Source organism: Lutra lutra, chromosome 5, assembly GCF_902655055.1.
Source record: "Lutra lutra chromosome 5, mLutLut1.2, whole genome shotgun sequence".
Taxonomy (NCBI): Eukaryota; Metazoa; Chordata; class Mammalia; order Carnivora; family Mustelidae; genus Lutra; species Lutra lutra.
The window spans coordinates 33,138,877-33,156,320 of record NC_062282.1 but is presented as its reverse complement, the minus strand read 5'-3'; the positions used below and the strand labels follow the sequence as shown (position 1 = coordinate 33,156,320).

The 17,444-nt window shown below is 39.5% G+C and overlaps 1 protein-coding gene across 1 annotated transcript in view; it reads left to right on the top strand.

Moving 5' to 3' along the window:
- Window positions 1–17,444, top strand: part of C6 (complement C6) — a 60,167-nt gene that overhangs the window by 26,700 nt on the left and 16,023 nt on the right. Inside the window, exons 9-14 of the mRNA XM_047731130.1 lie at window positions 152–392; window positions 5,848–5,970; window positions 11,088–11,254; window positions 13,099–13,324; window positions 14,404–14,575; window positions 14,827–14,938. Coding sequence (XP_047587086.1) covers window positions 152–392; window positions 5,848–5,970; window positions 11,088–11,254; window positions 13,099–13,324; window positions 14,404–14,575; window positions 14,827–14,938 — 1,041 coding nt within the window. The remainder of the gene's footprint in view (window positions 1–151; window positions 393–5,847; window positions 5,971–11,087; window positions 11,255–13,098; window positions 13,325–14,403; window positions 14,576–14,826; window positions 14,939–17,444) is intronic.

Genomic DNA, 17,444 nt, shown 5'->3' with positions numbered 1-17,444 from the left:
CACAGAGAGGTAAAGCTGTTAGCAGACTATGGTCGGGATGAAGCTGGTGACAAATGGACGACATTTAAAAGCTTGACACTTCAAACTTTCATTACCTTTAATCATCTAATCATCTTGGCTTTTTTTTCTTCTTTTCTCCTCTTCCATTTAGGATTCTAGTTTTACTAGGATCCATAAAGTGATAAAAGTTTTAAACTTCACAATGAAAAGTAAAGATCTGCAGCTTTCTGATGTCTTTTTGAAAGCACTTAACCACCTGCCTCTGGAATACAACTTTGCTTTGTATAGCCGAATATTTGATGACTTTGGGACTCACTATTTCACCTCCGGCTCCCTGGGCGGCGTGTATGACCTTCTCTACCAGTTTAGCCTCGAGGAACTCAAGAATTCAGGTAGGCTTTTTGCAGCTCTCCCTCTTTTTCAACTTGATTCGACTGCCTGCAATTCATTTTTCTCTTACTCTGTCATTTTAATTCTTCTTTATCGACTTCTAGACTCCACTTTATTTCCAAAATGGTATGAAGAACAACCAAAAGGTACACACTCAAGCAAATAAAATAAAAATAGAAAATTAGGACCAAAAAAAGAAGGAAAAATAAATATACATTCCTCTTTGACTGGGCATTAGGTTTGTTTCTGAATTTCCTGACATCTGGGAATATCATAAGCTACACAGTGGTGATAACATAAAAGAGAGATGCGTGCCATTTTTCTCAAGGAAAATGAAATTTGTCCTGGAATTAAACTCTAAAAGATAATTTACTTATAGCATTTTTATAGGAGATAGTAATTTTATAGAATAATAATTATAGGAAATTCACTAGCTTTCTTTTTCTTTTAATGATTTTTAAGTAAAAGCCAAGGGCATAAGATAAAAGAACAATTAAGGACTTGACAAGGGACTAAGTTAATGTGGGCTAGATATGCACCCACTGTTGATAAAACTTGAAGCCTGATGAGAAGCACTTTTTTTTTGAGGAAAGTTTGCAACTTTGTATTTTGGGATATAATCAGGGATATCCTTCTGCTTCCCTGTAAGCTTTGGTTTATAAATAAGCATTGGTTTATAAATAAATCTTGGTTTTTTAACTATTACCTTGAATTGCCAATAGTAATTATTATTACAGCTTAAGCACGTTGGATAAATTTGTTTTCAGACTCTTTTGTGAAATGACACAGGGCCCTTGTGATGATTCTATCATGTGTCTCTTAAGGACATGGTTGGGAGACTTTATGGTAACCAGAACTCAACTGACCAATTACCCCAGATAAATAAGAATTCTTGATCAGGTGACTTTTATATGAAAGAAATCAGGTGGTGCCTGGGTGGTGCCAGTCGGTTGAGTAGCTGACTCTTGGTTTGGGCTCAGGTCATGATATCAGTGTCCTGGGACCGAGCCCTGTGACTGGCTCCATGCTCAGCCTAGAGGCTGCTTCAGGATTCTCTTTCTCTCTCTCCCTCTGCTCTCCTCCCTGCACCCCCACCACTCTCTTTCTTTCTGTTTCCCTCTCTCTTAAATAAATAAATAGATCTTTTAAAAAAAAAAACAGAAAAGAAAAGAAATCAGGAATTTATTTTAAAAAAACAACATCAGGCCAACCTTCAGGTCACTCTAGTGTCAATCCCTCTCTTAAATCTCATGATGGCAAATACTAATGTTTAATGTGGCTCTCCTCAGTTATTCCAAACTTTAAGTGACTAGCTATCCCTCATTATCTACCTTCCTAAGAAAGAAGATGGGATAAATGTTTTTGAGAAGGATTTTCAGTAAGAGGGCCTAAAAAATTTTTACCTGACAGAGTCACTGAAATCCAAAAGATTTATGCTGTGGTGGGCCTTCAGATTGCCTAACCTTATGTTCCATTTCTGTTATTCTTTCCACTGGAGCAATGTCTGTATGATGAATTTGGTATCTTCTGTCATGAGAATACCACATTCATGCTAAGCAAAAATGGTTGTGGAAAACCTCTGGCTTTTGACTGGTTTCATCTCACCCCTGGGATGAAATTATTTTGGTCACTTGCTGCTATAGCCCAGAGAATAATTTCTCACTTGATCAGCTATACTCATCATGCATTCACAGCAAGGCTTCTAAAGGCTTAGAGGTCAGGTCAGTTAAAGAACTATGTGAATCTTTAATCAACCATTCAGCATTTTAATAGTTGAAGACCCATGACCAAAATGAAGTGATGAACTATACTTTCTTACTGAAACATCCTCACCTTCCATCTCTTTCTCTATAAATTGAGGTAGAAACAGGTGCACATAATAAGGGAAAGGAAGGAGTTTGAGATGTGATAAGAAGCTGGAAATATATGACCATATACACCTACATACTCACATACACAAATGTTATATATAGATATAGATATATCATATATACTTTAGAGTGTACATATGTCTATTCAGTTTCTATATTTAATGTTCTTATATATAATACATGTTCTTACATTCAATAAGTATATATATATGTATATATTTCTCTGAGTCACAATAATGATACTGGTGTACAGGTTTTTTTTTTTAAAGATTTTATTTATTTATTTGACAGAGATCACAAGCAGGCAAAGAAGCAGGCAGAGAGAGAGGAGGAAGCAGGCTCCCTCTGAGCAGAGAGCCTGATGCGGGGTCGATCCCAGGACTCTGGGATCATGACCTGAGCTGAAGGCAGAGGCTTTAACCCACTGAGCCACCCAGGCACCCCGCTGGTGCACAGTTTTAATCGTGGTTAGGATGAAGCACATCCAGATGGAAGAAAATCTCAATAAAATGAGATTTCTCTAGTGGGTATGCTTACCTGTTTTTGCCCACTCTCTAGATGAATATATACTCTGGCCTCCTCTCACTTTTTTCCATTTCCTCTCTCTTTGCTGGAACAAAAGTATAGGCTTAGTTTTTATTTGCTTTATTTAATAATAATTGTATCCCTTGTCATTAATTTCAAAAACATGACCTGAATATTTCATAGTACCTTTTCTCCCTCAAGAAGAGGAAAACAAAATTAAATTGCTTTTTATTTACATCCTTCATTTATTCCTCTATTGTTCAATGTCCCATAGTCAATTTAAAACCTTGAATAAAAGTTGACATTGCTTCAGTGTGCTCGGTGAACAGAATTTCAGAAATACAGTAAAAACATTAACCAATTAAACTATCATAATGTGCGAGATGGTAATTTTAAACATCTTTTGTTGAGAAGTCATTTCTTACTCCAAACTGGAGAACAGTTACAGGCCCCACCATTTATCCATATGACTAACACTGTTTTTGGACTAACACTGTTGACCTCTGCCCCATCAGAGCAACTGAGGACATTTCTGAAATACTTGTCCCTGTGCTACATCAAAAGGACACTCAGGTTTAAGAGGCCAAGTGCTGCAAGCTACAGGAAGTACAGGGGAAGAAAGGCTTATATAGAAATTCACTGATAAAGCCTTGACATTGTGACCACTGCGTGACCAATACCATGGCTCATACAAGGGATTCATCATTCAAATCTTCCAAGATTCTCCCTTAGCCCTCAGAAAATGAAATTAACTAAGTTGATAGTTGATGAATTATGTTATAGTTAATGAATTGGATGCATAAAATTTAATTTTCATTTATAAATAATAAAAACCTAATGAAAAAATTTAAAAAGGATGGGAACTATGCACTATAGACACATTAAATTCCTAACACGGCTTCAACGTTTGACTGACCTACTTGTTAGAACAGCACTACCAGAAGAAAATGACTCATACTTATTCAGTCTCACCAAAAAAGAAAACCAGACTTTTTTTTTTGGTTAATGTTAAAGATTCATGATAAACTGGTAAACATGAGGGCTCCAAACTAAGAATTTTTCACTGCCAACTTACAGTGCATCTCTTCAAATGTGTCCAACAATTGAAAATACTGTGAAGTAGGGAGACCACATTCCCTTCTACTTGGCCTCATTTCTCAGTAATCTGGGTCTTTAGAATTCAGTTTCAGCGTCACACCCAAACGACACCTCAAGCTCTAAAAACGCTCCTCTGCTGACTATAATCTATAATCCTAAATATCAGGATTTGACGAACTCCTTTGCTTTAAGGTGCTTAGGAGCTGATACTAACAGCCCTATCTCTTGTGTGCTCGTGTTTTGCAAGGCAATTTTAAAAAAATTAATTATTTTTAAAATTTCTTTTCAGTGTAACAGAATTCATTATTTATGCACCACACCCAGTCCTCCATGGAATACGTACCCTCCATAATACCCACCACCAGGCTCACCCAACTTTCCACCCCCCCGGCCCTTTCAAAACCCTCAGATTGTTTTTCAGAGTCCATAGTCTCTCATGGTTCATCTCCCCTTCCAATTTCCCTCAACTCCCTTCTCCTTTCCATCTCCCATGTCCTCCGTGTTATTTCTTTTTTTTTTTTTTTTTAAGATTTTATTTATTTATTTGACAGAGAGAGATCACAAGTAGACAGAGAGGCAGGCAGAGAGAGAGAGAGGGAAGCAGGCTCCCTGCCGAGCAGAGAGCCCGATGCGGGCCTCGATCCCAGGACCCTGAGATCATGACCTGAGCCGAAGGCAGCGGCTTAACCCACTGAGCCACCCAGGCGCCCCTCCGTGTTATTTCTTATTGCAAGGCAACTTTTAACTAACAATGAAAAAACTGAATTCTTGTGTCAGCTGTACTTCGATTTAAATAAATTCCATTAAAAACAAAACCCAAAATCTGGATTCTAATTTTACTGTTTCCGGTAGCAGGTCAAGAGGCTTTAGGTAGCTGTTAAAAAAAGGGAAATGTTGATTCTCTTCAGAATACCCCGGATAGGCAGCACCAACTCAGCCTACAAATAGCCAGACCTATTTCCCTGCACTGTGTCCCACTTAATCCCTGACGTCTCATGGATTTTGAAGTCATTGAGAATACAGGCAAGGATGGGATTGTGAAAGAGCGACTCAGAGGTCAATTACTTCAACAAATGATGCTTGAAAGTTTGGTAAAAGGCAAGAACAATGAAGACTAAAGATGTTAGAACCGAATGGCCTAAGCCTTGGAGCGCCAGGGTTTTGACAAGATTTCCGTCTTACGTCAGCACCAGGAAGCTAGGAGGAGATCAACCCCAGCTCTCCAGGGCTGGGAATGAAGCAGTATCCCCCTGCCTCCAAGACATGAAGAGAAACAAGGAGTATAGGCTTGAATGAGGATAAGGAAGAAAAGAGTCAGTGAGGACACTGAGAAGAGTTCATAGGTCAGCAAGTCAGAATTTCTGAGAGAAAACAAAAGGGTTTTGGGAGGACAGGTGGAATGAGCAGCTAAGTCAGGGAGACGAGTATGAGAATGAGTGTTCAGGGAAGAAGGGACGAGCAACAAGATTTCCATTCTATGTGATGACCAGGGAATAAATGAGGTCGACTCTGGCCTCACAGAATTAGCTGTGCCCAAAAAGTAGGCCTGACAGGGGCACCACATGGAACATGTGTTCATCTCTTCATCTGTGGGGCTATCGAGTGGCTGTGGCCAGTAGGACAGGCAAGCTTGGGGGCTCCTTGTGCGTAGGCCACAGGGAGAGGCCAGCATGAGCCCCATGGGATGGGCCACAGACACCTTATATTTGCCTCTTAGGGCCAGTGCTGACGGGAGAGACAGCAGGGACTCATAAATGACTCCTCTTTCAGGATCATCCCAGGGCTTGTAAAGGACTGAATCTGGAGATGAAAGCTGGAATCATTCCAGTTTACTGGAACTGGAGAAGATGGGAGCCAGTACCGAGTATTTGTAGCTCCCCAGTGTCCAGAGCCTCACACTCTTCTACTCTGAATTCTCAGGGGTGTATTCTCAGAATGTGCTGTTTGTACTCCCATTTCCTAGGTTTAACAGAGGAAGAAATCCAAAACTGTGTCCGGTTTGAAACAAAGAAACGCTTTTTGTTTTTTAAGACAACAAAAGTGGAATACCGGTGCACCAAAAACAAGATGTCCGAGAAATACGAAGGTAAGGGTACTTCCTCTCTCCTAGCAGCTTGTCTGCTAGTGGCTGTCCCAAGCTAGCAGCTTGTCCGCAGGTGGCTGTGAAAGGGGTACCACGTTACGTTTGACTGTGCTATTTTTAACTTTCCTTTATTTCATTTATCTACCTCAGAGCCCTCTGTGTGGTGGGGGAAAAGGTGAAAATAAAATACCATTAGCACTACTTACAAGAGAAATATTTAAGTTTTTCTTGATCTTATACTTAGGTTGTTTAACATATATCAATTCTTCCCATGGGCCGAACTCCGTATTAAGCACTGTGATGTAAAAATGGGTGTCAAGCAGCCTTCCTATCAAGGAGCTTACAAATTACACGTATAAACAACCATTAAAAATATAGGCTAATAAGAGTCTATCAGTCTGTAAGGCTCCAGCAACCATGCCAAAAACCTGAGTCTTGTCTTTAATTTCACCTTCTTTCTGGCCTCCACATCCAATGAGTAATCACTCTACATCCTTGATACTTCTCCAAGTTACCCCCATCTCTTCGTTTCCATGGGCATGTGCTGTGTTCGTTATTTCCAATCCGGATTACCACAGAAGTCTCCTAACCAGTCCTGGTCCCCTTGTCTTTCCCAATGCCTTCTTCCAATCTCTTCTACAGATTTCCTGTGACAGGACTTTTCCAAGGCAAACTTTAACGTGCAATTTTCATGCCTTAAACATGTCATGGGGGGCTGCCTGGGTGGCTCAGTGGATTAAGCCTCTGCCTTCAGCTCAGGTCATCATCTCAGGGTCCTGGGATCGAGTCCCACATCGGGCTCTCTGCTAGGCAGGGAGCCTGCTTCCTCCTCTCTCTCTCTCTCTCTCTACTTGTGATATCTCTCTGTCAAATAAATAAAATCTTAAAAAAAAGAAAACGTCATGGTTTCACATAGACTTAAAGATAAATTCCTGTATCTCTCTCTCTCTCTCTCTCTCTCACCTGCTCTCTGCCTAGCTGAACTATATAGTCTCCTAAATAAGGCATACTGTCTCTTGTGCTTTGCCATTATAAATATCTCCTTCCTCTGTGTAAAGTTCTCTTGTTTCCTGACTTTGCCTGACTGAAAGCTACTCATTCTGCTAACAACAAAAGGAAGCAGAATCATAGAAACTCCTAAAATATGAAGCTTATATTCTCCTGGGGAGACAGATAAGGAATAAATAAAAATATTTACTATAATAATAAATAGATAATTTCGAATATTCAACCATATAGATGATCTACATGTATATGCCCATGTTAAGCATAAGCAATTTAAGAAGAAGGTGATTTTTATTATTGGTGGAATACTTTGCCCATATATCAGTCATATGCCATTTAAAACCAATTTTGACTAAACATAAAACACATTTTTAAAGCCCTCAAAGAAGCTATTCTGCTCATTTCATTTAAATGAAGATAAAGGAGTTCAATCATTATGAAAGAAGAATAATTTACATGCAGTGTAAATTATGACAACTATGCATGCATATTACAGCAAAAAAAGAACATGCAAAACAAATAACCTAGTAATATAAACCAAAGAATGGATATAGACTCTATACCAGTTTTTCATGCAAAAATTAACAACAATGTGAATTCAATAAATCAAGTGCTCAGAAACAAAAAGATTATAAGAATTAATTAAAAAGGCAAATTTCAAAGCTAAGGTACAAAGACAAACAAACATTGAAAAATATCACCATTATAGTTCTAAATAAATTAGATACTGCAAGAACAAAATATAATTGCCTGAAAATAAAACCAAGAAAGTTAATCACATTTAGAAGGATTTAAAATAATTCATAATAAATGCAGAGAAAATTTAGGTATTAACGTTTATTAAGAAAAATCTAATGAAAAGGGAATGACAAATACAATTTAATATAATTGTCAGATATTTTAGGATGTCGAAATTTGTATTCCCAATAGAGATCCCCAAAAATCAAAGAGGAAAACTGTTAAGAAAAGAAAAAAAAAGACACAACTATATATGAATACCTATATATATGAATATATCTCTGAAATAAAGGAACAAATTTGTTTTGATTATATGCATCAGAGATATGGTTCAAACATATAACTTCAAGACAAACCCTAACTAATTTACTATATACAAAGATTTTAAAAATGAATTATTCAATTATCTTGACTGAAGGAACAAGTCTCCCACAGAACAGCCAAAACAACAAAAATCGTCTGGCCAGGGTGCCTGGTTGGCTCAGTGGGTTAAGCCTCAGCCTTCAGCTCAGGTCATGATCTCAGGGTCCTGGGATCGAGCCCCGCATCCGGCTCTCTGCTCAGCAGGGAGCCTGCTTCCTCCTCTCTCTCTACCTGCCTCTCTGCCTGCTTGTGATCTCTCTCTGTCAAATAAATAAATAAAATCTTTAAAAAAAAAAATTTAAAAAAAAATCGTCTGGCCTCAGACTTCTCTATAACTAAATTCAATGCTATAAGACAATAATTTCCACAAATTTCTGAGAGAGGGAAAAAAAATAATTTCCTATATAAAGGTAATAGGAGGACATCTCAAAACCTGAGAGAATTTTGAGAATATACTTACTGGAAAAAAAAAAAACCAAAACCAAAACTGCCCTGTTATCAGTTATAAAATTCATCCAAAAAAGAAATGAGAAAATGTCAAATATGGACCCACAGTTTTCAGCTTGTAAGAATGAGGTGAGGACACTGCAAAATCTGAGTGTATTACAATGGTGTCCATACTGGTTTATCCATTAGCCATTGCTACCCGTGTGGCACATTGCTAATACTCTTGAATTGTGTGAACTCTCTAACTCAAAATGTTTCTAGGGAATGTAGTCACTTCTAACCCTACAGGATGAAGTCCAATCTCCTCGACTTTCCATCCAGATCCTCTCTGTCTTGCTGCTCTTCCCCTACCTGAACCTTCAACTTCAACTCAAGTGGTTGTCCTTGGGCAGTGTTTCCAGAACATGGAACCATCGGCCCCTCATTCCAGGTCTCTACCCGTGTTGGGAGGGCATTGCCCCCTACCATGTCTTAGCTTTGCCTCAAAGTCCTTTCCTAGTACCACCCTCCCTAAGTGCCTAAAATCACAGAATTCTTTCACGCCCCTAACTCAAGAATCCTGAATTGTTGTACCACTCTCTAACACTAAGACAAAATGTTGGGTTTTTTGCGCACTTTTTTCCCCCTCCCTAACCTCCCTTATCTTCCTTCCTTCCTTCTTTCTTTCTTCCCTTTTTTAGTTCTCTGTGGTTTTGCTAATACTATTTATGTACCTATTTTTTCTTCTCATTGAGAGTCTATGTCCTTCAAATACAAAAGCCATATTTTATATTTCTTTCAGTCTTCAACCTAGCATATAGCAGATTCTCAACAAATGCTTATTAATCATGATGAAAATTTGCCTAATGTCAGAGCAAGCTTAAGAGTAAAACACACATGAAAACATACTTTGTCGACGTCTGATCCTGAGCTCCTTTGATTAAATCACTGGACTCCAAACTTTTAAAATCTGTAATGATATCATTAAATTTTTTTTACTATATATCCCTAATATACTTACTTAAAAAATACTAGCAAACTTTATAAATGTAGTATTCTAAAAATATATTATGCACAAAAATATATACAGACATGGAAAAGAGAAAATTTTGAAAGATAGCTTACATGAAATAAACAATTTTTCAGTGTCTTGTTCATATTATGACAAATTAATATTTCATCAAAAACTCCTTGAAATTTTTGATATGTTTTGGGCAGCTTTGGTATCAGTCTCATGTTGTGGCTTACGAGAAGCTTGTGTAAGTAACAGAAACATCTGCTCTTCTTTCTACTACCATCCTTAATATGCATTTCCTTCCTGGAATCTTTTTAAACCACTCATTGTCTTGCAAGAGTTAGTTCTGTTCCAGCTAGCTCATGGAGTATAAACAGACTTAATGCTCACTCTTTCTTCAGGACCCCATGCTTATCATATTTAACTCTTACTGGTGTCAATCCATTCAGGAAATACATGGTATCAAGCCAAATGTGAACTAGCGTGTCAGAGCTACTGAAAATTGGTACATGATATATTGACGAATACTAATTTCTCTCCTTTTTTATATGAAAAATAAATACAAAACCTCTAAAATGTTTTCTTATACCCCCTCTGTGTTATCTTACACAACCTCACTTTGGAAGGGATATACGACTTTCTTCACAGAGAGAGTACTTCACCCATTGGGCTCTTGTTCTAGATTCTCGCTGTTGAACTTCAAATCAACGGAGCCATGGCTGATCCGTACTGCACAATAGATGCAAAATTAATGCCATTAACTCTCACCCAGATCACTAACCTCCTCTTCATTTGCTTTGATTTCTCACTATGATTTCCTATTACTCAGTTCCTACCTTTGTTAATTAAAGACATCATTAGCTCATAGGAATTGTTTTTGAAAATCTACGTAAAAGATCTGCGTGCTATACATTAAATATCATTGCTCCTAAAGAAACAACGTGCCACCTCTTATCTTGAGGCTTAACTTTTTCTTCCTCTTTGATTAGGTGTGCCTTTGCCCCTGTCTTTGAGCTTAAAAGCATTCTATCAACTTTAAATGGAAGTCTCCAGCCTGGCAGTCCTCCGATTGGATATCAGAAGCCTGGTGATTTGTGCTATTCTGAAGTCCCAAGTCATATGCTGATACACATCAAATGTGGGCGCTCTGGCTTCCAAGAGCTGGGAGCAGAGTAGCCTGGACTTGGGCAGCATCTATGCCCCAGCCTACTCCCTCTACGCCACCCCTAGTTACTGGACATGTGTTCAGGCTAAATTACCTCTAGCTTCAGTGCCTGTGTTTATAATAATATCTACTTCTCAAGATTGTTGTGAGAATAACTTAAGACAATCAGTGCAAAGTGCCTGGCATAGACAAGTTGCTTAATAAATGGGAACAGCTAACAGCATTATCATTTCTATTACTGAACTCCCTGGAGGGTTGAGGCGGAAGACTGTTCTCTCGCCTTTCACTAGCTTTTGTAATATAGCTACATGACTACCATCTACTTCTCCTCCCATGCAAACAGTCTTTTCTTTAAAGTTTGAATGTGCAGTAAAGTTAAATGAGTCATTTTCTTGAAACACCTTGCAGGTTCGGTTTTGCAGGGAGCAGAGAAATCTATTTCCCTGACTCGAGGTGGGAGGAGTAAGTACGCCGCCGCCTTGGTGTGGGAGAGGGGGAACTCTGGTCCTGCGGAGAAGGAATTTTCGGAGTGGTTAGAATCCGTGAAGGAAAATCCCGTTGTGATTGACTTTGAGGTAAGAGTCAGAAATATTATGGGTAAGAGAGCTACAGTGGTTCTCTAGCAGCCTAAACTGCACACCATGCAATCCCTTTTCCGTTTTCCTTGCACATGAGAAAGGAAATGTCTTTCTTTAGTGTGCATTTCTTTTTTTTAAATGTTAAATTACACATCGATTATGTTTGCTCTTCAAATGAGTGATCTCTGGTACGGTATTTGGAATCCTTAGTATACATAAAATACCAGGAAGGGTAATTTATTTTTTTTAAGATTTTATTTTTTTATTTGACAGAGAGAGAGAAAGGGAGCACAAGTACAGGGAGTGGCAGACAGAGGGAGAGGAAGAAGCAGGCTCTCCACCTCGAAGGGAACTGGAGCGGGGAACCCCATGTGGGGCTCAATCCCAGGACCCTGAGATCATGACCTGAGATGAAGGCAGCTGCTTACCTGCTTAACTGACTAAGCCACCCAGGAGCCCCCAAGAAGGGAATTTGGGGAATACATCTGCTCAGGCTTGCCTTAACTGGTGCTTTTTAGCGCCCCGTCTGCATAATAAATCTGACTGGTGTACCTTTCTTGCAACTTTTTATTCCATGAGCATGCCTAAATCTTCAGTCTAGCTCTGTGGGATAATGGGGTTGTAGACCCATTTGGCTCTCAATTTCTATCACCATTGATTAAAATTACCTGTCCTGTATTTGTTAGGATTACATAAAAAGGTGATTTTTATTATTGATGGAATACTTTGCCCACATATCAGTCATATGCCATTTAGAACCAGTTTTGACTAAACATAAACACATTTTTAAAGCCCTCAAAGAAGCTATTCTGCTCATTTCATTTAAATGAAGATAAAGGAGTTCAATCATTATGAAAGAAGAATAATTTACATGCAACGTGAAGATACATTGAGCTCCACAGGCTATGATGGGAAAATGAGATCTGGCTGCCCATCTGGGCACCTGTGACTCATATGCTGCATTACATAGTCATTCCTTTGAGGTTTTTAAATGTTAATAAAATGAGCCCTGATTTTGTGTTAGCTCTATTATTTGTTACTGTAATTCTTCCATTCATCCTACGGGCAAGTTCATCTCTCCTGCTCCATAGTTTCTCATCTGGTCCCACCAAGAGCCAATCCTGTCCGTGGAAAAAAGAACACAGAAAGCCTCTTTTCACCCTCTCTGGATTTTTCTGCTTAAATCAAACCTAATGAGATTTTGGCAGAGCATGCGTGAACCACCCAACTCTCCATCACCTCTCTCAGTGTACTTGAGGCATGCATTTGTTGCTTACTGAATAATGTGGTGTAAGTCCAAATAAGCGACACCTCCCAGGAGGCTTCCTTCCTAGCAGAATTCCAGGGAAGGTAAGTGCCAGAGACATCACATCAGGGACAAGAGAATCCGGCTAATCCTGTAGAGAGCTGCTCTACCCTCCCTAGAAGGGAAAGAAAAGAAACTCCCCTGCCCTCATGCAGAGAGTTTTTCTCCACTAGTTCAAAAAGCAGATATGCGGGCGCCTGGGTGTCTCAGTGGGTTAAAGCCTCTGCCTTCATCTCAGGTCATGATGCCAGGGTCCTGGGATCGAGCCCCGCGTCAGGCTCTCTGCTCGGCAGGGAGCCTGCTTCTCCCTCTCTCTCTGCCTGCTTTTCTGCCTACTTGTGATCTCTGTCTGTCAAATAAGTAAATAAAATCTTTAAAAAAAAAAAAAAGCAGATATGCTATATTGCACAATAATCCCTTTGAAGTGTGAGATTTTCCAGACCTTTCCTCTCAGTCCATGAGAATTGATCAGTGATGGCAGCATATGCCCAAGGAATGTGGTGGACCACACCGCCTCTCTACCATCTGCTCTTAGCTTGCTCCCATCACGGACTTGGTGAGAAACATCCCCTGTGCGGTGACAAGACGGAGCAACCTCAAGAAAGCTTTCCGAGAATATGCGGCCAAGTTTGACCCTTGCCGGTGCGCTCCATGCCCTAATAACGGCCGCCCCACGCTCTCGGGGACCGAGTGTCTGTGTGTGTGCCAGAGCGGCACCTACGGAGACAACTGTGAGAGACGCTCCCCAGACTATAAATCCAGTGAGTATCCGTGACTTCCTGTGGGGGAGGCCCCTCTTCCCCACCAAAAGGTGTCCTAGGTTGGTCAAGGAAAACAAAAATTTTATTTTTCACCTTATGCAAACTCACAAGGAAAAGAAGCCTGTAAAAAATTAGACTCTAAAGTCAAACAAACAGCCCTGGTGAGAGTGAGGCTTTGCTGTAACCTACCAGCTGGGTAGCCTTGGGAAGGTCACCCAACCCCTCTCTGCCTCAATCTGTTCATCATCAAATGGGGACAATGCCAGTATGTACCTGAAGATTTTATATATGTATGGAATAGGCAGCACAGTGCCTGTAACCTGGGCACCTGTGGCCAATAATAAATAAATAAATAAAATAATTTATTAAAATTAAATCGTCAATTTTAAATTAATTAATTTAAATTTAATTTAATAAATGTATTTACTTTAACTTAAAATTTAAAAATTTAAAATTTAATTTAAGAAATTTAACATTTAAAATTTAATTGAATAATTTAAATTTAAATTAATTTAAAATTAAATTGTTAATTTATTAAAAATAAATAAAATAATAAACCATACTATAAAATAAAGTATGTGATACTGTTGTTATAAGCCTCTTCTGTTGTATAATGTAGAATGACGATGGCTTTATAATCAGAGATAAATTAAGCCCCCACCCAAGTTTTCATACAGGGCTAAAAAACGTTCATGGCTACCTCTAATCCTCCCTAGAAAGGGGATGTGTCATGTGGATAAGAATGTATTCTATTACCTTTAAGAAAATAATTTGATATATATTCTATTCAGAAATTTGTCTTTATACATATATGTATGCATCTACATATGTGTGTGATATGTTGATAGTCAAAAATGATTCATAATTATGGCCGTTTTATTCAGGCTGTGGGAACAGGAAAGGGAAGTCAGGCAAGGTGTCAGGCCCTTTGCACAGGTAATTTCTTTTAATCTTCACTATAACCCTGTGACGGTCCTCAAAGAATCACACAGCTAAAAAGTGAGGAGACCACGTCAGCTGGCTTCACACCCCCTGCTGTCTCAGGTGCACCAGGATGACGGGGGCTTCCTGTGTTCCAGATGCGGTGGATGGGAGCTGGAGCTGCTGGTCTTCCTGGAGCACATGTGATGCTACTTACAAGAGATCCAGAACCCGAGAATGCAACAACCCCAGCCCCCAAATGGGAGGGAAAAACTGTGAGGGGGAGAAGCAGCAAGAGGAGCACTGCACGTTTTCAATCATGGAGAACGAGTAAGGATGGGCGACGGGGATTTTTTTTATTTTCCTCTAAGTAAAGAATCAGAATTTTACCTATTCCAACACAGTGTGTTAGTGGGGGTATTGGTGGATCTGGTGCTACCCATTTCTCTCTACTGGTTTCTCTCTTTATATCTATGCGTACACATTCACATGTAAATGGGTTGTGTGTATGTGGGTGTCTATATACACCCACACACACACATTTGTTACATTATACACACATATTTACTTTCCCCTTTTAGTGGACAGCCATGTGTCGGTGATGATGAAGACAGGAAAGAAATAGACCTCCCTGAGACAGAATCAGATTCAGGGTGTCCTCGGCCAATTCCTCCGGAAAATGGATTTATCCGGGTAAGCATCCTGACCATCACTTCGACTTTGGAATCCAAACCATAGAACATAAACTGGGCATTTTCTTTTATTTAACCTCATTGTTTTCCCAGTTTAATCATCTTCTGTTGACTTTAAAAATTAATACTTAAAAACACTCTACCATGCCTCTGTCTTGTATTCCCTGGAGAGGTCTCCCTCCACACCTGGTTGTTAGACCAAAGACAGCAGGTCGCCTACGTTTCTTGGCACTACTGGCTCCTAAGGTAATGGTCCATTATGTGAATGGAAAGTGGAGCTTGGCCACAATATCAGTTCAGATGACTTGTGAGAATCTGAGACTAAGATCTGACTGTTTATTTCTGAGTCTGAGCAAACTAATCTGCTATCTAAGACATGTTTTCAGAGAGAAAGCTTAATCACAGGAGGTGTGGAGCCTGTAATGCCTTGGGTTAGAAACCTGTAGAATTCTTCAGCAATCAATATAGTTTTAATACCTTTTAATTTTATCTTTTTTTCATTGAGCTGCAACGTTTCTATGATTTAAAATAACTAAGTATGTTTGTCAGACAGGTCTGTGGTTGAGATATAAATTAGACATATAATATTTAAAATGGATCACAGAAGGCATGCTCCTTAATCAATTTTATCTTCAAAAAAAAATTTTTAGCTTTCTTAAACTCAGCGAAGCGTTTAATCTTTTTCCAACTGTATTATATTTATGATCAAAAATCAATAACCCTCAATTCTCCAATGCCAGCAAATAAATATCTACGGAGCCTAGTCTGGGCTAATGTACCCTCCGCATTCATTTGTCTTCTGCCTAAAGATTGTAAGGGGAGGAAATATTTTAGAGTGAGATAAATGTCATTTAGTCCTTAGAACAGAGATTCGAGAACGCTACAGGGCACTGGAGGGCTTGTTAAAACACGGATTGCCGGGTCTCTTGCCTGGGATTTCTGATTCAACAGGTCTTGGGCAGCGCCCAAAAACTGTCCTGTCTAAGGAGTTCCCAGGTCATACTGATGCTGCTATGTCCAGAGCCACACTGTGGGAATGAGTCCCCCAAAAGCAGGGGTCAGCAAAATGTGGCCCACAGCCCAAATCTGGCTGGCCATCTGTTTTCATTTCTTCTTTTTTTTAAACAAAATTGTGTGGAAATACAATCACACTCGTTTATTTACGTATTATCGATGGTGGCAACAACGGAGAGCTGAGGAGTCACCGCGAACCCCGTGTAGCCCGCCCTTTACCGAGGAGCTGTGCTAGTCCCTGGCCTAGAACATACTCTTCAAAATCACATTTTGTCAGGTCCTGATACCCAAATAATTTTTAACCTGTTTTTGCCAGCTGCTCACAAACACTGTTAAAATGATCAACATTCTAATTTTAAAAGCACACAAAGAGTTTCAACAGTGATGCATTATTCGAATGACTCTTTTTATAAAATTAGATGACATGTGTTTCCATTCCTATGAATATATTTACTACTTTTTGTTCTCTTTTGCTCTTTATTAAAGACCCACTCTCTACTGACAGTAGTTTTTACTCAAACATAATATAATTTTGATTTTTCCTAATGAGTGCCTTCTGGGATTCCACGTAGAAAGATACCCCTTGTTCTGAGAGAGAGGTAGCTACACCTCTTTCTAGGCTAGAGCAACCATGTCCTTGCACAGGAAGGTAATCGCCTACCCCCGTAGGCAAGCAACAGTGGGTTTAGGTAAAGTTCCCTTGTTCAGTCAGTCTAGCAGATGTGTTGGTGGAAGTTTGATGGTTGCAACCTACACTCACAGGTTCCAGCCTCATAAGATAAACAGAAGCACAGGAACACATATTTATTTGGGGAGGAATGCAAGAAGAAATGTGCAGCCTTTGAATAAAATAGCCACATCCTGAATGCTACGCATTAGTCCATTTCCCTTAGAGACAAAGCCACACACCCATAATAACCCGTAGTGGAATAATCTTTTTGTAGTCAGGAAAGTAATCATCTTCTAGGAGACAAGCTGAATCGTGTGGCCAAGTAATAATGAAAGTTGACAATAGAGCTTTTTTTTTTTTCACTTCCCTCAAAATTCACGATTTCAGTTCTCAGAGAGTAACTTCCTAGTCAATTCTTTGCATTTTTCTCCCTCTCAGTAAGGAAAAAGAGTGTTACATTACTGCCCCCTCAGAAGAATGGTGTTTTGCATTCTTTCAGCAGAGTTAATAGGCCTTTGTAAAGACAGGTGAGGCAGAAATCTGTTAGTGGAAGTGCCACTCCTGGGTCGGGAATGAAGCAGCAGTGTAGCACATGTTATAAAAATAGGGCTTTGTACGACTTTCCGCCAGACCTGAGAGAATGGTGCACCTCATGAAGCTGGGAAAGTGAAGGTTTTCACAGAGGAAATTCTATTTGAGTTGGGTCCTGAGAGAGGGGAAGACAGAAGGTGTGGAGCACGGAGGGAACAGCCCGATAAAGACATGGTGGCATGACTGAGAATATCACGTTCAGAGAATGGCAGGTGGTTTTGTTTTGTGAGAG